Genomic DNA, 22,375 nt, shown 5'->3' with positions numbered 1-22,375 from the left:
TCTGATAGGTGCTTTGCATTAGCACCAAGATCCTATGGCGTCGTGAAAACAGTCTTCAGTCCCTCAGAGTCGATGTTGGTAGCAGCAGCTTATAGGTCAACAGTTAACACAAAAAAATCTTCGGGCCTCCTCTCTCAAGGCTCAGATCCAGATTCCTGGCGTACTTAATTTGCTCCACCTGCAGGTCCTTTGCTGAGAGGGATAGTCCCACACTTCCTGTCCTCGTCGCCTCCAGCGGTGTGCTCCCATCAGTCCTCGCTTTTACTCAAGTCGATCAGCTGTGTGGCTGCAAGCTCAACCCTGCAAAAAAAAAAAAATTCTCTTGTTGGATCAGTGAGCTCGTGGGTAGTTGTGACATTGTTAGATCTGATGCAACAGAAGTAGTGGGGTTGTGCAGCTGGAGAGAGGACTGAGTGGGACCACCTCTTTCCACTGCTATTTGCAGGTAGATCAAACTAAATGCATTGTAAAATTGTACCCAAGAATTAGAAGAACAATTATTTCTAGCCCTTGAAACAAAAGGTCATGATACCAAATAATGATAAGGATCACAAATAGGAGGGAAAGGAGGGAAAAGAGAAAGAGAAAAGCAGTTGGAGCTATTACATCGAGAAGAGATAACAGGGAAGAGGGAAGTAGTTAGAAAAGCAGGAAGAAGGATTAGAGAAAAATGCAGAGATTGTATATTGACAAATAGTGGCAGCAAATGCAGGTAAAAAATAGGAAACACCTTTCCCTGGAGGTTGAGCATACTGTCCTCGGCCTTCAAACATGATCCCACAGTCTCAAGAAACAGTTCTTCCCTCTTTCTGGGCAGCACTGAAATGCCATTGCTTTGTGAGCAGTCCACAGTAACAACCTGGATGCTGAAAGCCAGAACCCTTGTCCTCCGTGAGCTCCGTCTGGGTGAGGTGGGGAGGGAAAGCCACAGGCACAAGTGCCAGTCCTGAGAAGCATTTATTGCTGAACGGGCACAGCCCTAAGAGGCTGGTGAAAAGTCCCTCTGAAGAGAAGCTGGCATAGCAGTGAATTTGCCACCTGAGGATGTTGGTTCATAAGTGAGAGGCAAGTCTGGATGTGGCTTTCATAAACCCTGAATCCTGAGGTCACAAGATTTCATTTTACTGCTGCTTGCTTCTTCCCCGCAGGGTAGCCCAGATCACTTGTAGTTCTCTAATTTCGACAATAGGTGGGGCTGGAAAAGCAGTATGGGTTAGGGTTCAGTCCTTTAATACCAATAAAGGTTTCAGCGCTGAATCATTTCCAAAAGTAGGTATTATTTAAATCCCAGTGTGATTCAGTTCCCTCAGCTGACTCTGAACTTCTGAAATCTCCATACAACTCTTCCTGAGTTCATTCATGTCATTAAAGCTGCAAGACATGGGAAAGTTTTATAATAGCAATGTATTTTCTGTGTATTTGAGAACAGCTTCCTACAATTAATTGTTTTGGATTTTTTTCTTTGTCATTAGAAAATTAAATTAGTTATCTGCTTAATTCATATTGCAGTTCAGAACTGTGGGGAAATGAGGGTATGCTACAAGTCCCACTAGTTGAGACACAGATGGGAAAGTGTTTCCTGTCAGTCTGTTTTTACAGGTCAGAAAATCCTTGGTTTTGCTTTGTTTTCTGCAGCTATTTGATGCTGTCAACTGCCTGGCAAAAGACAATGCCCGGTTGCTTGTGCTCGGCCGCAAACACATGCTGATTAATTCTTCCAATTGGAAAAGAGAGATTATGAAGGAGATGCAGAATAAGGCAGACTTCTTCTTTGCTGAAAATATGTAAGTTTAAGAAAATGGCTAAGTGGATTGGAGATCAACACCTGATTTATGTGCATTTTAAATCAGTATAAACTGCTGTAGTTTTTAGTACCGTTACTAGTATCTCCAACTCTGTGTGTGTGAAAGAGAAACATATCCCTTGCTATAGTTGCTTCAAAAACCAATACATATTAAAAGTTGTATTATGAAGAATTTCATCATTTAGAATCATGTTGACATCTGTATGGTTTATTAGGATTTATAACTGTTAAAACCACTGCCAAGACCACAGTGGCCTGAACTTACAGAATACCTGATAGCATCAGAGTACAGTTGTGGTCTGCTGTGTTAGCTCTGCATGGGGAGAGATGAATTTTGTGCCTGGCCAGTGTTACTTGGTAGCCCAGGAGTGTGGAGAGTCTGGAGCGCTGACTCCCTTGCTGCTCCCAGAGGAGAATATTTCTATGAGTGGAAACAGACCCTCTGCCTCTCTAAGAAGTGTGATCCCCTTGCTCTTGCCCATTATACTTGCATACATTATACTTTGTTATCACTTGTGATGACTGTTTGTATTCCAACAAAGTTTTGGGCATACCCTTACGAGTTTTAGCAGTTCTGTTCCACATAGCACTGTTATGTGCCACAAGATTATATTGTTGTATTATCAGATTGTGATAGGAGGGAAGAATGCTCTGTGTAGCATGCAATTATTTTTTATTGCACTCTAACTTTTGGTGCCCTGTGGTAGGCAGAAATTCTTTTATTTTACCAGGGATCTAGAGTAGTGATGGGAATTTTCAGTGTTGTTGATGAATAAATCTCAGATCAGCATTTGATTCATTTCCTGCAGCCACTTACTGCCTTGTGAATGACGTCTGTCTTTTCCATTCATTTTGTCAAGCTCTGAAGATGATGCCTTCTTGTTATACGCCACTCTTCGATCGGGCAAGCATTGCAAGTTTGTTACTAGAGACTTCCTCCGGGATCACAAGGCTTGCCTTTCCGACAGTCTGACACGTCATCTGTTCCGTAAGTGGCAGCGTGGACACCAAATAGAGTTTTCCCCTTCTGTAGAAGGAAAGCGTATAAATTTTTTGGTAAGTTTTCTGCTGCAATCAGAAAGCACACAGAGCATATTCATTAAAGATACACAATTTCAAACTCCGGAAGCAAAAGATTCTTACTGGAGTCTAAAAAATGTATTCGTACCAATGGGCCCATGCTTACTGAAAATTCACAGTATTCACAAAGCATGCCACAAACATGGAAACTGTCAAAAAGACAAGAAATGCTGCCTCAGTGTTTAAAATGTAAATGTAAATGCATGTTTGTATATCCAAATCTTTCCATTGATGTAAAATGTAAGTGCCAATATTTTTTCATTTATTTTAAACTTTGAAGTACTTTATTCTCCTCTGTAGCACTATTATAGAATACCATGCTTCTAATTGTACAATAGAACTTCTTTCATCTTTATTTTAAAGAAGTAGGAAAATACAGGTATGTCAGTATTTGCTGTAATATTAGCCTAACATATGTATAAAGTTCATGAAGGAAGTATTCAGCCGCAGAAATTACAATCTTCCAAGCACAGTATCATTTTACAGCAGAATACTGTTATTGTCTAGGAGACATGTATCCTTGTGAGCCATGAGCAGTACATTAACAGGACTGCAGCTGTTTTAAGATTTTTCTAGGAAAAAATTCATCACATGACATTCCATATCATGCAGTTTTTTGTTATGTGGTCTGTCTGCACATGACATTCCATATCATGCAGTTTTTTGTTACGTGGTCTGTCTGCATTGTTATTGCCCACTTAAAGGAATACTGCACCTATGCAGATTCATTTTGTTGCTGCTCTAGTTAAAATTGTAAAATAATACTCATCATTACAAACAGACCATAGAGATGCAGTCTTATACGAACGACAGCCTTTCATTCTGTGTTGCTATCTATACATTTCTTTTTATGGAACCAAATACTGAATGTAGGGTTACCTGAGTAACACGGCTTTAGCTACACCTTGTTTCTTTCTTTAGTAGGAAAGGGCTAGTAATTTTCACATCTTCATTCCCATACAAGTGATTTGGATATGGACATTCCCAGTCATAGCTGTCTTCTAGGTTATTCTGGAAGCTGTTGCAGGAAAGTAAACTTCCAAGACTATAGATACAGAGTGATAGTATGTTCTGAGAACCGTAATTGCCAACCAGTAATGTTTCTTTCATATTTGTGTTATAAACGTTGAGTTAGTATACCTGTAACATCTTAGACCAGAAAATAGTTTATTATATTTTGACTAGACGCTCTTGAAAGTGTTTGTGATAAACCATTTTTGTTACATCCTCCTCAGCACAGAGCAAGTCAGTTCAGCAAAGAGGTACACTGGAAGAACAAACACAAGATGTCATTAATGTCATTAAATCCTATCAGTTCAAGCCTATAAACTCCACATCCTGAGTTAATTCCCATATGATTTCATTTGACTGAAAGAAAAAACAATCATTTTGCTATTTCTAGAAATTGAGTGCATTATGTTCAAATCATTATTATCTGGTGGAGGTTGAAGACAGAATTTTAACCATTTATAATGACTCCTAGACCACAAAATACTGAAAGATGTTTTAGTTTTTCCTCCAGTACTAAAATTTAGAATTTGTTTGGTGTAAGGAAATAAATGAGAGTTGTTAAAGAGATCAATCTATGGAGATTTCTAAGGTAAGTGTTGGAAGTTATAACTACCTATAACTGTTATTTTAGTAATATATTGTGTAAAGTCTAAAAAAAATGTTTTTATCTGTCTTTATCCAACAGCCTGCTTTCCGTTATGACTGTGTGGTACAGACTACAGGTGATACATGGCACATCCCCTATAAAGACACTTTTGAGGAAAAATATTCATATCGAGTACCAAGAAAATGGCTCTGCATTCAACAGAAATGATGAAGAATGTAATTGGACAAGCTGAAGCTACTTTTTCTTTTTTAATCACTGTTGCTGACTAGGAGAACTCAGCAGTACAATTATGGGATTAATGTGTGAGGCCTATAACTAAAGGAAAGTCAGTAACTGTGTTTTGTCAAAATCATTCCTGCAGTAAAGCTGTTAACATCAATGGTGGTCTGGCAGGGATGAATTAGGTCCGTTATTTCCATCTTTACAGGCAAATTCTGTAGCCTCTCAATGTGTTTTGAATTAAAACTTGTTTTTCCCTCTTGGAAATTCAGGTTGTGGTTTTGATCTTTTTTTTCTCTCAAGCTTTTAATCTACACTGAAATTCATAAAATTTGTACTTCAAAGAAATTGAGCGAGGCTTCCAAACTACCTTCAAAATGGGCATGGCTGACCTTGCAACAGTGTCACACAGTGTCATTCGCCATTAAATGGAGCTAACGGGGCCAAATGGTATGTTTACCGTTTGCAGACACGCACAGCCTTAATACTTCGTCATACTAACTAGAATTCATTTGATCACATAGAATGCAAAAGATTTGTTGTAGCAACATATATTAAGATTTTTGATTGGAAGAATTAGGAAACAACCAGTGTGCCTCTTTCACACTCTTTCACACTCTTAAATTTGCTGTTTCTGACAGGGTTTCATGGCACTAGAACATAACTAGAAATTCTTACAGGTAGTAATAGGATAAAACTGAATTTTGTACAGATATTTTTATAAAACCTATCCCAAGTTATAAATAAGAAAAATAGTGTACATCATTACAGGAAAGGTGTTCTAAGTTATTATTTCTAAGTGTTTGTATGGTAAATGTGTTCATTTATTGCACTTACCACTTTAATGCAAACTTTTCTCCCCAAAAACATGGAAATGCCACATTAATCTCAGATGAATCATGTTTTTGTGACATTTGTCTTGCACACTGAAAAATCCTCAGTTTGAAGTCTGAATCATACAGATTTTTTTGTATAGTATTTGCAGTTCTGAGCTGCTGCAGTGTCCCATGACAAGCTGCCTCAAGACTCTTAGCATTCAAGCATGTTCCCTGCTGTTTTTTTCACATCAGCGAGCTATCCTGACATGTTTTCTGCTCCTGGTTTGTAAAACAGCAGGTGTCATTTCCATGCATTCATGTCCTTCAGGTACTGTGCAGAAGGTGTAGAGGAGCGAGATACCTCTAAGGTAACCTAGAACCGTGGTTTTAAATTCATCGTGATGTTGGTAGCATTCATCATGCCAGTTCCTATGTGCCATCTGCTTTCTGGAGTCTGCCAGGGGAAAGCAGAGAGATTGCATATTCTTCTCTCACTCCTCAAACCGATTTACTTCTAATTTGTCCGAAGATTGTTTTTACAATTCTCTAAGTCAGAGAACTGCCACACCTCCTTGAAAATGCTGCATTGGGTCTGGCTGAGATAGAGTTAATCTTCCCCTCAGCAGCCCTCACAGTGCTGCACTGTGTATTGGTAGCTAAAAAGGTGTTGGTAACACACCAGGGTTTTGGCTCCTGCTGAGCCGTCCTGGCACAGCACCGAGAGCCTCTCACCAACAAGGGGGTGGGCAAGATCTTGGGAGGGGACACAGCCAGGACAGCTGACCCTAACTGACCAAAGGGATATTCCATGCCATGTGATGTCTGCTCAGCAACAAAAAGCTGAGAGAAAGGAGGAGGAAAGAGGGGGCATTCGTTATTTGCAGTGTTTGTCTTCCGGAGTAACCGCTATGTACTGAAACCCTGCTTCCCGGGAAGTGGCTGGTCATTGCCTGCAGATGGGAAGTAGAGAATAAATCTTTTGTTCTTCCTTTGCTTCCACACATGACCTTTGCTTTTGCTTTATTCAACTGCCTTTATCTTGACCCACAAGGTCTTTTCCCATCTTATTTTCTCTCCCCTGCCCTGCAGAGGAGGGGAGTGATAAGAGCAGCTTGGTGGGCACCTGGCCTCCAGCCAGAGTCAACCCACCATAACACAAAGGTAGTTATATTGTTAAAGTGTCTTCCCCTGTACAGGACTGCTTAGTTAGCAGCTGTTGCTCTGTAGTTCTGCAGCAGCACAAGCTGATCTGAATCAGCACTGTTACAGTCCCAGGTTGGGACTAGCTCTGGTGGTCATGCGGTCCTAAGCAATTCAGAGTTGGGTCAGTTGGGTCAGCTGAATGCAAACCCCTTAAAACATTTGCTTTGGCTATGTCAAAACTGGCGTTGTTGTATGGAACTAGCACCATTGCACATGTACTGGTTCCTGTGTGGGAGGGGGGCTGAAATGTCAGCCTGCAGAAGGTGAGCCCCTGCAGCTCTGCCTTGGATTGGCATTAGCTGACCAGAAACTGCACCTTCAGGTTATCTGTTTCCTTGCAAGGCGTGTTCATCCACTGGAGTTTGTATTTTACCTCACCCTGGTCATTAACACACATGCAAAATATCAACATCTAACTGGAATAAATGCATCCTGGACTTCCTTTTGACTGAGAACAGACGTGTCCCTCATCAATCACACTTCCTACCTACACATTCTTAGTGTATTTAGGGGAAGGTGGAACAGAATCTGGAATTTACAACAGGAAGATGTCCCAACATAGGTACCAGAATTGTTGTGACTTTTTTTTTTCCCTTATGTTTGCTGCTAATACACTTTACTGTAGATCCTTATAGAGAATTAATGGTCGCCTCTCTCTGGAACCAGAGAGGAAACATTAGTGATCAACATACAGACTTTTTCAATTGCATTCCGCCTGTTCATACAGATCTACAGAGTCTCCAGAAGCTCAGTTCTGTCTGAGGTTAATTCTTTGCATTTTCTTGAAGATATTTGTGAAGTAACATTGCTTTTGTTTTGCTGTAAGTCTGGAAACGTCAGATACTGAAAAAGGGAATTTAGAGATAACAGTGAATATGAGGATTTGCTTCCAAGTATGTAAAAGGAATTTGGGGGGGTAAAGAGGGTTCATTGACAATAAACCCGAGAGCCAAACCAAAGCAACCTACCAGCAGATCTACTTGAGATCTACTATTTGTTAGTACAGTAAAAATCTAAGGATTTTTAATGTCTGTCTGGTAGTAGTTTATTCGATTGATGCGTCCACGCTGAATGCCAGAAAGGCAGGTCCTCCAAAAGTTGCAGGAACTGCATTGGCAAGATGGACTTGAGGAAGGCTGAACTGATTCAGCCTGTGTTATAGCTACTTTGTGAATGGCTTCGTCTCCAAGATCACCTGCTTATTGTTCACTACATTACAAATATGTCAGTAAGAACAGTCTTCCTCCAGATCTGGCAACACAGACTTTGATTCTTATGTGGTTGATCTGATGTGATGAACACTAAACCAAAACGCAGTTGCTCTTCTGGAACAAAACTGTATGTTGGAAACTGAGAAAATTGCTACATAGATGGTGAAACCTTCTGGAAACTCTTCTCCTGAAAGTAGCATGACTTCCACTCCATTGTGTCCGTGGTATTGAGTAACTATTACTCTTTCCTTGGTCCAAGTCAAATATTGAATCTTTCATTCCAAACACTTAAGGATTTTCTCAATTGCTTACTTTTTGGCTATCAAGCTGAATGCTTGAAAATTACTTCCATTTTCCCATCCCCTTTTTCTCATGAGAAAAAAAAATCTGGCATTAAACTCCACCGTTACAGAATGGAAGAGCTTTGTACGTGGAAGGACTCTGAGGGTGGGAATCCTCAGCCTGGAGAAACAGAGGTCTTAAGAGACACAGAGATCGTAAGAATTGTGAGTGTTGTGGAGGGGATGCATAGGGATCAATGGCTTGCCGTCTCTGCCAGTACAAATGGTGCTGGCAGGCAAAAGGTTCAGATGAAAGGCAAGGGTTCAGATGAAACCACACAACACGTCATGCTGAGCGACTCTTTGCCACGGGTGTGTCATGGATGCAAGAAGTCCCTGTGAGTTCAAGGGGAGACCAGCAAGTTCATGAAAGAGCAATCCAGCAAGGGTTATTAAATAACCAGACACTATCTGTCTTGGGAAGTCCCTCCTGAGGGCTGGAGACTGGGAGGGGATGCAGGGACTGTCATTAAGGTGTTAAAGGAGGAGCTGCTTCCCGAGCATTCATACACCATTCATGGTGTTGTGCATGCACACACTTATTCTTGGGTGTGCTTCCTCCTTCTTCAGGCTTGACCCTAGGTTTCCCACAGCAGAGTCTCAGGTGTTGGATTTTATAAAATAATTTAATTGAAAGGTGCAGCAGCAGGAACAGCCTGGGCTGGGCACTTCCAAAGAGGGGGACCCCGAACAAAGAAATCTCTGGGCAACTATACCCTTGTGATCCATACACCCGTGCTTCACGTGCTGTCCACGTGTCTTTTAGTCCAATGGTGATTTTTGGTCTGGGGTCTTCTAACATCTAATGGGATTCTTTTTCTGTGTCCAGGCAGGCAGGCTCTTATCTTGTTGATTTGCAGTTTCAGCCGAAGGTTGGAGCCTCCTTATCTTCTGGTTTACACTCCTTGTGCACCTGCCCTTGCTGGCAGAACACAGAGCTGGAGTCCCAGACTTGGGAAAAACACTACCAAAACATTCGTGTGGTATCAAAATACTTTCCCATACTAAAAGACTAAACACAGCACTGTCCCACCTGCTAGGAAAATTACTAAGAAAAATAACTCTATTGCAGCCTGAAGACTTCAGCAAATCTACTCACACTAAGTAAAGCTAAGCAAACTGCACAAATCACACCCTATTATAATCCTAAGTAATTTATTCTAATTAAAACTTACTTATTTACGTTAAACAACTAATATCCCTCCACAAAAAGGTTCTTGATACTTCTCCTTGGGCACCTACTTTTGGCCACAGTTGGAGACGGGGCATTGGGCTGGACAAGAGTCTGTGTCTGACCCAGGAGAGACGTTCTTACGTCCTCACGTGCTCTGTGTCCCAGTGCTTGCATCACAGCTTCAAACAGCTCACGGCTGCCCACAAAGCGCTGCCCTAACGAACGGCACAAACTCTGTGTCCTGTAATACCCAGCGAGGCATTTTATTCTCTTAGTATTAATAAGCAAGGAAAAGTGTATTGAAAAATTCAAGAAAGCAGACTTTTAGCGTATGGCATACACAAAATGCACCCGTAGTCTGCTATTTCAGCAAAGAGTAAACTCATCTAATAATAATATTTTTAAATAGAGGTGTGGATACCAAAACACAGCTTTTCCAACTCTTTTAATGACCGACTTTAAAAAAAAAAAACAAAAAACATTCCACGAAGAGTAGGGGAAATCCAAGATGCTGAAAGGCAAAGAGAGCACATATTCACGAGTTATAATTTGGGGAATTTCCCCTTGGACTGGACACTGATAAAAAGTCTTTTAAACATCGCACTATAATGCAGCTGCGGCAACAATTACTCATTATTAACATCTTAAACAACTTTTTTTGAGGTTAGTATACTTCTTTGCTTTAAAATGATACTCATGGAAGGGAACCCAGGGAAATACTTTGTGTAAAAAATTAATTCCCCACCTCCGACTGCCTCACCCTCGGCCTTCCCAGGCAGCCGAAGGGCGGCGGGCTATCGGCCCCACCGGTTAAGCACTCTACAGCCGCCGTGCTGCAACGGTCTGCATCTCGCTCACGACGTGGGTGACCTGTCGCGACACGACGGCTCCACCGGCAGCGCCCCGCCCTCCGCCCTAGTGCGCATGCTCGGCGGGGGGAGAGGCGCCGCGGCGCTCGGGCATGCGCAGTGGCGGGTGGACCGTGACGGTGCGCGAGTTGTGTGTTTCGGCGCCTGCGCGCAGCGCGTAACCCGGAAGTGCTCCGGCGGGTGCCCTGTCTGCGGTAGCGGTGGGGCCCTGCACGCTGTGAGCCCCTCGGCCGCGCCGCCCCTCCCCGTACCGCCATGTCCCGAGGCTCCAGCGCCGGCTTCGACCGCCACATCACCATCTTCTCGCCCGAGGGACGCCTCTACCAAGTCGGTGCGTGTCCGGCCCCGGGGATGCTGCCCCTGAATTGCCCCGTCACGGGTCCGGCCTGCCCACGCCGCCGCCGCTGCTTCCCGCCGAGCGGGGCTGCAGCCGGCTCGGAAAACCTGTGCCGAGCCTGGCTGCCGTCGGGAAGGGAGGGAAACGTGGCGTCTCCCGTGGCTGGAGAGTCTCGGTTCCCGCCCAGCCTGGTCCCGCGCTGTGCGGGGAGAAGCCTGGTGGGAGCCTGGAGCAGCTGCGGTCCCCGGCGTGGGGGCCTGGCAAAGGGGTCCTCGCATGAGTAAGGAAAGCTTAGAGCCAGGGTAGGCCCTCTGGAGTGTCCCCTGCCACACGGGGAGGCACCTCCTGTGATTTCAGATGCTTGGAGGCCAAACTGACAGATGTCCAGAAGCCGTTTATTCCCTCTATTGTGTTTCTTTCAGCTTATCTTGCTGAAGGTACAAGCATTGTGTTTTGGAATCTAAGAACTGCAATAGCTGTTTCAAATAGGGTTTGAACTGCCTCAAACCCTGCGTGCCAGAGTAACCAAGTCTGGTTTTGGAGGTGACCCATGCTCTCTCTTGTTACACCTGAATGCCATGTGTTCTGTACATCATGGCCTGTGATATAGCAGTAACCATCCTTTACTCCCAGGCTTCTTTGAACATTTTGCAATTAAGCTGCAGCCTAGCTGCTTCTTCTTCTGTAGGCCGCTGAATCTTTTATTCGTATTTTTCCAGTGCAGCAGATTCTGCAGAAGAGCCTTATGGTGCTCCTTGTGCAGAATACTCTGTAACAGCACAGTCAACTTGTGGTCTGGCAGGACAGTCCATTGAGAGTGCTCCTGGGGGATCCTCACAACAGAGCCAGATGAATTGTTTTGACAGCATCATCCTGATGCCATCTTCCCCTGGAGCTTAGCAGCTCTTCTCCAGCTGCAGTGGCTTCACTGCATGTGCATCGCATGGCATGTCCATACATCCATCTGTTCTCCAGGAAAGGAGGTTGCTGGGACCAGACTGCATGAATGGTCAGTGGCAGCAAGTAGTTTCTTTTGTGTCTGCCCTTGAGTTCTTCTCAGGAAGGCAGCTATGTGGGCAGACAGCCCAGTCTTGAACAGTTCTTTCTCCAAGGAGCAACTAGGAAAGTGCCTGTGTGTAGGTGTCTGTACACAGTTAGAAACTTACCTGTGCTAGATACCGACATACTGGTGCTGTCTTACACCTGGAGTGTGTATAAGGTTTGTATGCATCTTCCGTAGTAAGCCTTATACGTGTGGATGGTAGGGACAGTGCTTCCTCACACAGGATGTCAGTGGCTTTGTGATGGAAGAGTCATGGGCTCTGATCTTCCGTTGCCATTAAAACAGCCTGGTTGGCCCGCATCACCTTTCTGGCTGTTTCTCTGTTACAGTACTACTGATTGGGAATGTTTTCTGCATCCTGTAGCAAAGAGGAAACTGAGCCTTGTTTTTCTACCTCCTGGGTGTATTCAGCCATTAGGTTAATGTATGAGGAATGTGCGGTACCTCCGTATCTTTTACCCATGTCTTAGAAGCAAGTATCTACATGTGTATTTGAGAGCCTCTGCACACAGCCTGAAGCTGTCTTAATGATATTTTGAGCACCTATATGCCATGGGAAGAAAAATACGTAGGTGTGCATAGTTAACTTCAAGCAAGTATGAGCTCACTGTACCTGCAGCCAGGCTGATAACTCAGGTGTGGTGCGACAATAGTGTCTCTGTTGGCATCTAGCCACAGTACGGCCAGAAAGCGCATATTTGCTTGCGGTCAAATAGCCAAATCTAACTTTTTTCATTCTTTCATTCTTTTTAAATCCTGTATGTCCTTGTCTCTGTGCTGGATGGAGATTAACTAGGTGCAGTCAAGGATGGGCATGGGCATGTGTTGCTTTAAGGCTGACTTAAGACTTCAGATTTTCTCGAAGTTCTTCTGGAAACACTGAACAGAGATTTCCAGTGTAGTCATATTAGACTGAGATGCCTGTGGTTTGCCTTAGATCTGTCTTCTGCTTCCGAAGCTCAAAAAGCTCTTGCACCTTTGAAGTGATCTCATATTAGAAAAGTAACAGTTATTCCATATATATATTTCTTGTTGCTGTGGTTAAAATCCTTCAGTGTTGTCTTGCCACGTATTAGTTCCAGTCTTCAAAAGCGATGTTTCATCTAAGTGGAATTTTGGAAGGTGAAGAAAATTATAATGTTCAAATTTCTGATTGTTGTGACATATTTGGGGAACAGCAAGGAACTACTCTTTTCAAAAAGAATGTGTGTGCGGTACTACTGAAATACTTGCATAGCAGAAAAGAGATGTAAACGCTATTAGCAATATAAATATTTGGATTTGTTATACTGTAAGAGCCCCCCCTATACTTTTTTGGCTTGTCTCTTTGAAAACTGAGCGTCGCAGATGCTAATAGGAACAGAGTGAGAAGGGACTGCAGTTCAGCAAGTCTGGTTGTTAGCACTTGTGAGCAAAACCAGTTTGTGAAGGCACCTATTCCTCTTCCCACCTAAATGTCACTGAACGGTTGACGATGGAAGGCACCTCTGGAGGTCATCTGGTCCAACCCCCTGCTCAAGGAGGGCCACCTAGAACAGGTTATCCAGGACCATGTCCAGACAGCTTTTGAGTATCTCCAAGGATGGAGACTCCACAACCTCTCTGGGCACTCTGTACCAGTGCTCAGTCACCCTCACAGTGTTTTCTGATGTTTAGATGGACCCTCCTGTGTTTCAGTTTGTGCCTGTTGCCTCTTGCCCTGTAACTGGACACCACTGAAAAAAACCTGGCTCTGTCCATCTTCTTTACACCCTCCCTTCAGGTATTTGTACACATAAATAAACAAGTGTTGCAGACTCCTGGCCTTAGGGCTTCAAACATGACCAGTTTGCAGGCTGTGCTAGCTCATGTCTTACTGGGTTCTGTGCTTTGCTCCAGGATAGCACTGATACTCCTGGGGAAGGTAAGTGAAGAGGTGAGTGAAGTTGTGCATCTAGCGGAGAGAAAGAGGGAACATTCATTATGGCATGTTCAGGTAACCAGCAAATGTTCTGATGCCTGAGCGTAATAAATACATGGCAGTCAGCCCTTCCACAACACTGACTCAGCAGATAGAACTTCAAGATCCTAGTATTGCAAAATGTGTCTTTTCATTTTCAGATTATTCCTCTCCTGTTGTGCAGTCTCTTCCACAGATTTGAATGCAGCTTTTACAACAGCAGAGTTTCTTGGTCCCATTATTTTAGAAGATAGTTTTAGCAATTTGCTGTGCTGTTTTTTAGACATGTTCTAAATTCCAGTCTTAATCACACAGCTAACAAAAAACTCATCTACATTTTGCTAGTGTCTCAGCGTTCCCTCTCCCAACCAGATATTAGGAAGTTCTGAATGTTTATCAGATATTGCAAGATAAATGATTTTTAAAGTTGTTGTTCTTGAGGCTTTTGAAACAATTAATCAAGGGAAGTTTATTTCATGGATCATATCAAGTAAATCTTAATCTGTTACGTTTATCTGAATCATGCTGTTTAGTTGGCACGTGCAAAAGTTTTATTTTAAAAAGTTAATAAAAGCATTGTGGTGTTTAAATGTCAGGTCAGAAAATGTGATAGTAATGTTAAAACCCATCTTCTGTGCCTGGTCCATCATTTCACTTTTCATTTGTATCAATTAAAATCTGCAAAAGAAAATTACATCTTTGCAGTGGTAACAATGCTTGAAACACTAAACTTCTGCATGTTAAACAAATTTTATTTAAGGGTTTACAGTTACTGTAGGTTAAGTTTGGACTGTTTTGGTCAAGTGCAGAATAGCCTTGTTGTTTTAAAACAAATTCTGTTGGTGTTAAGCATTCTACCTGAACAAAAAGGCAAATTATTAGAAATATTTGAAGGAAGCAGTGCTAGTGCTTTTGTGAAGAGAGTCAATGACTTAATTCCATCAGAAAGTTCTTGTGTGCATTGTACTAAAGACCTTAAAGACACAACATATTGCACCAATATTAAAGTATTAAAAAGGCCAGAACTTGATGAGATTTCTGTGATGGGGGGAGGTGTGTCAGAGATATTTGTACTAGTATCTTTAACATTGTTTTTTATTAACTTTTATGTATTTTTCTAGAATATGCTTTTAAGGCCATAAACCAAGGCGGACTTACATCTGTAGCTGTTCGTGGGAAAGATTCTGCAGTAATTGTAACACAGAAGAAAGTACCTGTAAGTAGTCTGGTTTTGAGGGGGAGGCTGGAAGGAGATTAGAAAAAAGGTGAGGGTAAGACTCTGCAACAGTGATATTATATTAATTAGTGTTGACATATATTGCTGCTTCAATTTAATATCTTATGATCGTTCTGCTTATTACAAGTTCTTGCTCTGTTTAGTGCTCAGTTGTACATTTCCTCACCAAGTACTGTAATATCGGTTTTCTCTGTAGTTGTCAAAAGAATAAAGCATGAAGTTGGTCCTGCTGTACTTTAGCATGCATACATTACTGTGGCTTGTAAGGCTGAGTTGTCCATAATCACGTTCCTGACTTCTTTGATTCCTACTCAGAAAATGTTATATCAGTAGCACACAGAACAGATTTTCATGAGTGTTTCAGCACAGTGGTGATGTATTGTTGACAAAGGGGGAAAACCCTTGTGTTTGAAGGGCAGCATGAAATAAGAGTTGAAGTTTTTGTATGTGTGTGCTCAAAGTTTCTTTAGATGGAAAAGGACTTTGGTGTTGGTCATGCTTTAGCTGTCAGCCTTTTCCAGGTATTGAGGTTTTTATCTTCCCCATGCTGCTATTTCTTCCTTCACATGCCTATAGCAGTAAATAGTGGAGAGCCTGAAAGACAATTTTTAGCTGTTGGTTGATTTTTTTTTTTTTTTGGCTCTTCTGTAAATACCAGCGCATCCAGCGTCAATCTTTTTTGTACGTGAAGGGCAGTGTTTTCTATTAGTTTATTTCTATTTCCTCTTTAGGACAAGTTACTGGATTCCAACACAGTGACTCATTTATTCAGAATTACTGAAAATATTGGCTGTGTGATGACAGGAATGACAGGTATTTAATTCACCTCTTTTTAAGTATCTGAAGTGTGTCATTTTTTTTTATATAGTTCACCAACTTTGCATCATATAAAACAAATAAGTGCTTTAGGAGATTTGTTCCACTCAGTCTGGTTTTGGAGGACTTGTCTAATTCTGATGTGTCTATTTAAAGACAACTTAAAGTTGGGCCTGGACTTTGCATTCTCAAGCAGTGCTAGGAATAAACAGGGTAAATGTTCAGTGAAATTAATGGTAGTTCTTTCTGTCTAGCTGACAGCAGATCCCAGGTGCAGAGAGCCCGCTATGAGGCTGCTAACTGGAAGTACAAGTATGGCTATGACATCCCTGTGGATATGCTGTGTAAAAGGATTGCTGATATTTCTCAGGTCTATACACAAAATGCTGAAATGAGGCCCCTTGGTTGCTGTAAGTACAGTATATGAAATTAATCTTTTCTGTTTCTTGTCTAAGCTTGCCACTTCAAGTATAAGAAATTCTCACCCATTTTCAAATTGCACGAGATATGGATGTAACTGAAGGAATAAGAGGGATGAACAGCCGAATGAGAGCGCAGTGTTGGAAGTCTTGAATCACAGCCATGATTTTGCCATTGACTGCATTGGAATTGGAGTAAATGATTTAGCCTCTTTAAAGTGTGTGATACTATTCACCTTAGTTTTTGGGGTCTAGTCTGTTTGCACTGCACAGTGATGTCTGTGAATGGGAGATGCTCTTCTTACAGGTGTCTGTGTTTGGGTAAATATCACTGTTAAAACAGACATGAGAGTGCAATTCTGCTTGTGCTGATTTTGTGGCTTTTTTTATCTAAGTAGTATGTATAGGACAAAAATCTGCATAATTTTTGCTCTTAACCATGACACACATAATGTAGAGAAGAAGGGCTTAAAAATACTTCACTTGCAAACATTTCTACACCAGTCTTGTTTTATAACAGCAAATGCAGCTTAAGTAAAAAAAAAAGATGTGCGTAAAGTTGGGTTTTGTGGATATTCCTCGTCATCTGTGCGTTCTGAGGTTGGGTCGGACTTGTTTTTTCTCTTGCATTTAGCTGTGAGCAAATTATAACTGTACTGTTAGGCTGTCCGGGAACTGAGATGAATGACTTGATGTTTCCTCAATTACTCTTTCATTAAGCATTCTGTCTGAGTTTCTTTTTGTTTGCTTGGTGGTTTGTTTGGTTTTGTGTTGTTGGTTTTTTTTCATTTAAGGAGAATAGTTACAGAATTGATGAATCACTTCTCGTAATCATGGTAGGCACTAGCACTTCTCACTAAAGAAGTAACGTTCAGTGTTGCACCACAGTTTCCATGATGGGGCAATTTTCCTATGCTTGTAATGTTCAGGAATGATTGTTTCTTTCTTCCCTTGGCATTTCCCATGCCTTCATACTACTGGAAAGTGATTTTTTTTTTTTTTTAAATACGTGAATGAAAATGTATTGTTCTTAACTTACCTTAATCTTTTTTTTTAAGAGATGATGGGAAAATTGTTGTCATAATAGCTGCTCAGAATCTTATCAGCTAAAATTACTAGTTAAGTTACGCAAGTATAAAGTGAAAATAATTTAAAATCTTGACCTTGTTCTGGGGTTTAGGTGGGTTTTTTTGGTTGTTTTTTTTTTTTAAGTATTGCTTTTGAGTTATTTTTAATATGCATATTGAGACAATACAACTGTAAATCTAGAAGTGTGGGTGAACACAGATGCATTTCAGTGATGTGGCCAGTTTGTGTTACTTGAAGTCTGTCCAACTTGAAAGCACTTAGTCAAATGGTCTTCAAAGGCTCAGTTTTATGTTCTGATATTTCCACATTTCATTTCAGATGGGTTTTTTTTTTTTCCTTTAAAGAAAAGAGGAGAAGGGATGTAATACAGTGCTTTTCAGGATTACAGTCGAGAAATCTAAAGTTGATCTTTTAATATTTTCATTAATTTCAACATATTTGTAAAGTTGCTTTCTGGTAAAAGGCACCTGTTAATAGAACTATGCTTTTAAAGTGTCATACAATACACAGGAAGTGAACCGTGGCTGGGTTAACTTTGTATCGGGATTAAACTTTCGTATTTCCTGACTTTGTCATTTTCTACACACCAAGCATGGCAAAAATGTTTCTGTGTGTAATGAGTAGCCTTCTTTGGGAAATCTAGTTTGCAGTAAACCAAGTTGCGCACCTGGTAATGAGATGCTGGTGAGAAATGGCAAATTAGAGACAAAGACAGAATCGCAGCTCTAGGTATTGGACTAGTTCCCGACAATGCCGTGCATGCACGCGTTTCACAGGACACGAGTATCTATTCTGTTCTTCAGTTGAATGGAACTGCTAAAATCAGGGAAAGAGATTAATTAAAAAATTTTCTCTTCAAGGTATGATTTTGATTGGTATCGATGAAGAACACGGCCCTCAGGTATACAAGTGTGATCCGGCAGGTTACTATTGTGGATTCAAGGCCACAGCTGCAGGAGTTAAACAGACAGAGTCAACCAGTTTTCTTGAAAAGAAAGTAAAGAAGAAATTTGACTGGACATATGAACAAACAGTAGAGGTAGGCCAGCAGAAGCAAATTTGTTAAAGTGTTTTTAATGAATGTGCTGTATGTAGGCTTGCAATATAGAGGAATGCAGTTAGGTGTTTCCTGTTTTCTTACAGTTCTGTAGAGCTCCCAGAGCAAGTATAGCTATTACCAAGCAGAAAATCTTTTGAAGATACTTTGCAAGTGTTTAAATAGTCATCTAATCTGCTTTTTCTGCTTTAGGTTAGCTGAAGCAGAATCTGTAATTGTAGCATTCCCATGTAGCATCCAGCTACATAGCTGTTTTACAGAACTACTTTTTTTTGCTCAGTCATCATTTTAGGAATACATCTTCAGCACTACTATGACCCTACTGTAGGGATAAGTGTGAGTGAGGTTGCAAAGAATGCCTTTTACAGCAGGTGATGATTAGGGTGGAAAAAAAATAAATAAAGCCATGATGAAATGCAGCTTTTAAAAACAGCCAGTGTAATTTTAATTACCAGAAGAAAAGCCAAAATGGAAGCTATGCAAGTGACACGTGCTTTGAGTAATCTTAGACTGTCATGATGATGTCTGTCTTGTTTGCCACTAATGAAACATGTTCTGTCCTTGGGACCTGGGGTTTTAAATCTGTGCATGATAAAAAGTTTTGGTTTTGTTGTGGGTTTTTTTTCTGCTGTGAAAATGACGTATCCCTTTGTTTTTTGTAGATTGGGCTTTTTAGGGAGAGGACCAGAGAGGGACTGTGTTCTGCAACAAGGGGAAACTGTTTTAAACTTTTCAGCTGAGGTTTTGAGGTGGAAGGAAACAACTTAAAACTAGAAGGAGGGATAGTTGTTAATGCTATGTCAATTAAAAAAAGCACCTTAGTGCTTTCTGTTTAATGATAAGGTTTTTTGTCATCTTTCAGACAGCAATAACATGCTTGTCTACTGTACTATCCATTGATTTCAAACCTTCAGAAATAGAAGTTGGTGTAGTTACAGTGGAAAATCCTAAATTCAGGTAAGTGATTGATGTGGATAAAACTTGGTACGTTTCTCTGGTTAGGTGCGATTAGTTTTAACTTCTTGCGTCATGGTATATTGAGAAAAAGAGACAAATGTCAGAAGATGTTTTGGAGTGTTTTTTGTTTGTAACTCTTCAAAATGTATAGGGGTAAAAGACATTGTTTAAAAAAACACGACAATTTGAAAAAGCTTGTCATGGTTAAGGGATCCAGTAAAGTGTTGTCTTTTTTTTTTTTTTTTTTTTCTTAAAAGAGTATTGCTTTGTGATGATTAGAATGTAGTTACATCTGGTCTGGTGATTTTCTCATGCTTAAAAGAAAAATTTTTCTTTGTACTAGTATCGAGTCCACTTGCAAATCATAGTCATGACAACTAATGCAGTAAAGTCTGTTTATATTAGGGAAAACTTTGCAAGTCCCTTAATTTTTTTAATCCTTTTCTACATGGGATCTTTAAATGACTCTTGCTCGTCTTGTAATTGTAGCAGTTTTTAACATCTCCAGTATATAGTTAATAGATTATGAATTTGTATGACTTGAAATAGTCTATTTACATTTGACAAGATTAAAATGATCCTGGATTTAAAAATCACTGCAGTGATTTGGAAGTAGCTGAACTTTTACTTTCTGAGTACACTGGATTCCCACCTAGTGTGAAAGCAAGATATTTGCAATTTCCTCCCTCCTCTGTTATTGTCTGAATCTGAGTGCAAGGTTACTTGGTTAATCTGTTGATACAGCACCTGGAAATCTTCCTGCTGAGGGCTATATCTCACATCAGATATAGTGTACTTGACAGCCTTCTCACCACACAATCTATAGCTGTGGAAGTATGGATGAAATGTGGGAGAGTAAGTTTTGGGGCTTTTTAGTTAATGCAAAATGACCCTCTAGGTATGCCTTACCTAAATTTTAGGTAAGTCTGGCTTGCTGCAGAGGAGTTCAGTTATTTCTGCCTTAGTCTTTCATTGCTTTTATTTTGTTTAATTAAAAAAAAAAAAAAGAGGAACAGCTAAATGGGGAAGAAAAGTCCTCTGCTGCTATAGTGTAGCTACTTGGTAGGTAGGGATTGGAGAGAGGCTTCAAACCTTGGGGTCCTACAGGTGCAGTCTTTTGAGTGCTTCCTAATGTGTTTAAAGTTGACGTGGTGATGATGGGTTGTTTTGCGCTTGGTGGTGTGTGTTTAGGACAACAGAATAGCATAGCATTTTTGAGAAAGGACAAAGGAGCTGCATTACCCTTTTCTATGGCTGCTCAAGGGTCAAGTGCTAGCTTTCTGCCAAACTTCATTTACCCATCTTAGGTCCTTTTCAGAAAGGATGGATAACAAGCAGAGGGAGAAGGCTATGAAAACCTGTCCTCCCCTTGAAGTAATCATACTAATTACCATACCTATTCTTCTCACCAGGTCCCAGCTTGCAAATATATTACTCAAGAGGAATTACCTGTTCTTTTTCTACCATTTGTTACCTCTTTGCTCTGTAGTGCCTTTGATTCTTCCTTTATTTTTCAGAAAGAATTGGAATGTCGGCCTGTGGCCCTGGCAGGAGGACTTTAAAGGGCTGAAAGATGCATTGTATAAAACTTATTTGTGTAGATATTAGGTTGTAATATTGGAGCTTAAGGGGAAGAATCGTTTAAGCTATTTAAGATTTCTTTTTGTTCTTTCAGGATCCTTACAGAAGCAGAGATTGATGTGCACCTTGTAGCTCTGGCAGAGAGAGACTAATTAGCATTCCCATTTCCATTGTCTGTGCTTCTGGCCAGGATATTTGGTGAAAAGAAAACACTTATTAATGGCTTTAGATTATGTGTGGAAAACAACGTTCACTATATGATGTATTTTACTCTGTACTAATAAAACAGAGGTTTTTGAAATACTTGGTGTCTCTTTTTAATGTAATTAACTTTCAGTTCTATGAAATTCTCATCAAAATACTTGATGACTTTGAATGTTTCTGTGATGACTGCTTGCCTTTTAGTTGTGTTTTAATAGAAATTTTATAGTCTGCGTTGTATTTTTCATCTGAGCTATTTGCCTCCTAGTGTAAACGTTTATATCAGATTGGGGGGGGGGGGGGTGCGTGTCTTGAGATAATTCTTACATTTACATGGGTCCTCTTCTTGCCCTGATGTTGAAAGGCTTGTAACATTGCTGGTTTAACTGGGGAAATTAAGATAATATTTGCTCAGGTTTGTATGAGGATATAGGACAAAAGTTGAAGGAAAAAACCTGAGCTGTGATTCTCAGTGCATTCCTTCAGACTGATTTATTTGGGGTACAGATAGTGAATTTAACAGACATCTGCTATAAATGTTAGCTTCAGAACTGTTTAATTATTTAGGGGAACAGATTCTATACGCAGTGTACTTTGGGATTTTGGCTGTTTGTCACCTACCTGGTTTTGAGGCTTTGAGCAGTGCCAGAAACAACGTTGGGGCTGGATGGGGCCAATAGACAAAGTTCACCAACAAGAATGTCTCTGACAAGGAATTCCCCTGGCTCCTTCAAAGGTTCTGGGTTAGGAGAAGACTGCAAAAACTTGAGTCAAGGTGAAGAAAAATGCATTTTTTTTGTTCTGTTGCAACTCAAGAGTTTTCAGCCTTGGCAGCAAAAAGGTAGATGATGAAGTTGTGAGGGAGGAGATACTGAGGAGAAAGGGAAGACCACCAGGCACTTGTAGCTGTTGGGTAGACAGGAAAGTCTTCTTGGAAGAATGCCAAGCTGATACCACTTACCTCTTTATCTTCATTCCTCTGCTGTGCTATTCCTATATTGGCTTTAATTACTACAAAATTCTCTTTGATTATTTTTTTTCTGAGACCTTTGGGGAAGGCCTCATAAGTCATCAGAAACTGGGATTGCTTAATTTTTTTCTTTTTGCTTTACAGTTAAAGCCCCTTGAACATGTATTTTTCAAGTTCATTGTAGTAAAGGAGATGCAATTCTGTGCTTGGTTTTAACAAAAGGTAATGCTGACCTTATGTGATAACTGAGTTGGGGAAATTCAAATGTACTGTGAATTGTTGAGTTTACAAAGCTTCTTGGATTTCCATTGGTGCCTCCAAATTTCAGCTTCCCTCATGTCAGATAGTGTAGAATAGATGATAAGATGAAGG

General features: G+C 40.8%; 2 protein-coding genes and 1 long non-coding RNA gene across 5 annotated transcripts in view; 2 read left to right on the top strand and 1 right to left on the bottom strand.

The window, feature by feature from the left end:
- PRORP (protein only RNase P catalytic subunit) overlaps nucleotides 1-4,988 on the top strand; it is a 54,092-nt gene extending 49,104 nt beyond the window's left edge. For all 3 annotated transcript variants that reach the window (XM_075753992.1, XM_075753994.1, XM_075753993.1), the window contains exons 6-8: nucleotides 1,636-1,784; nucleotides 2,665-2,860; nucleotides 4,581-4,988. In XM_075753992.1, the coding sequence (XP_075610107.1) occupies nucleotides 1,636-1,784; nucleotides 2,665-2,860; nucleotides 4,581-4,709 (474 nt within the window). In that variant the 3' untranslated portion in view covers nucleotides 4,710-4,988. The remainder of the gene's footprint in view (nucleotides 1-1,635; nucleotides 1,785-2,664; nucleotides 2,861-4,580) is intronic.
- Nucleotides 4,989-8,266: 3,278 nt separating this feature from the next.
- Nucleotides 8,267-10,370, bottom strand: LOC142601911 (uncharacterized). The gene is made up of 3 exons (XR_012835484.1): nucleotides 10,214-10,370; nucleotides 9,537-9,709; nucleotides 8,267-9,216 (listed from the first exon to the last, which is right to left on the bottom strand). It is a non-coding gene; the product is annotated as an uncharacterized LOC142601911 (long non-coding RNA).
- A 97-nt stretch (nucleotides 10,371-10,467) lies between these two features.
- Nucleotides 10,468-21,135, top strand: PSMA6 (proteasome 20S subunit alpha 6). The gene is made up of 7 exons (XM_075753975.1): nucleotides 10,468-10,668; nucleotides 14,798-14,892; nucleotides 15,645-15,726; nucleotides 15,984-16,139; nucleotides 18,098-18,276; nucleotides 19,157-19,251; nucleotides 20,927-21,135. Exons 1-7 carry the CDS (start codon nucleotides 10,593-10,595, stop codon nucleotides 20,982-20,984), a joined length of 741 nt encoding a protein of 246 aa, XP_075610090.1. The 5' UTR covers nucleotides 10,468-10,592; the 3' UTR covers nucleotides 20,985-21,135.
- Nucleotides 21,136-22,375: the final 1,240 nt, after the last annotated feature.

Source organism: Balearica regulorum, chromosome 5, assembly GCF_011004875.1.
Source record: "Balearica regulorum gibbericeps isolate bBalReg1 chromosome 5, bBalReg1.pri, whole genome shotgun sequence".
Classification (NCBI taxonomy): domain Eukaryota; kingdom Metazoa; phylum Chordata; class Aves; order Gruiformes; family Gruidae; genus Balearica; species Balearica regulorum.
This window is presented reverse-complemented; position numbering and strand designations above follow the sequence as displayed.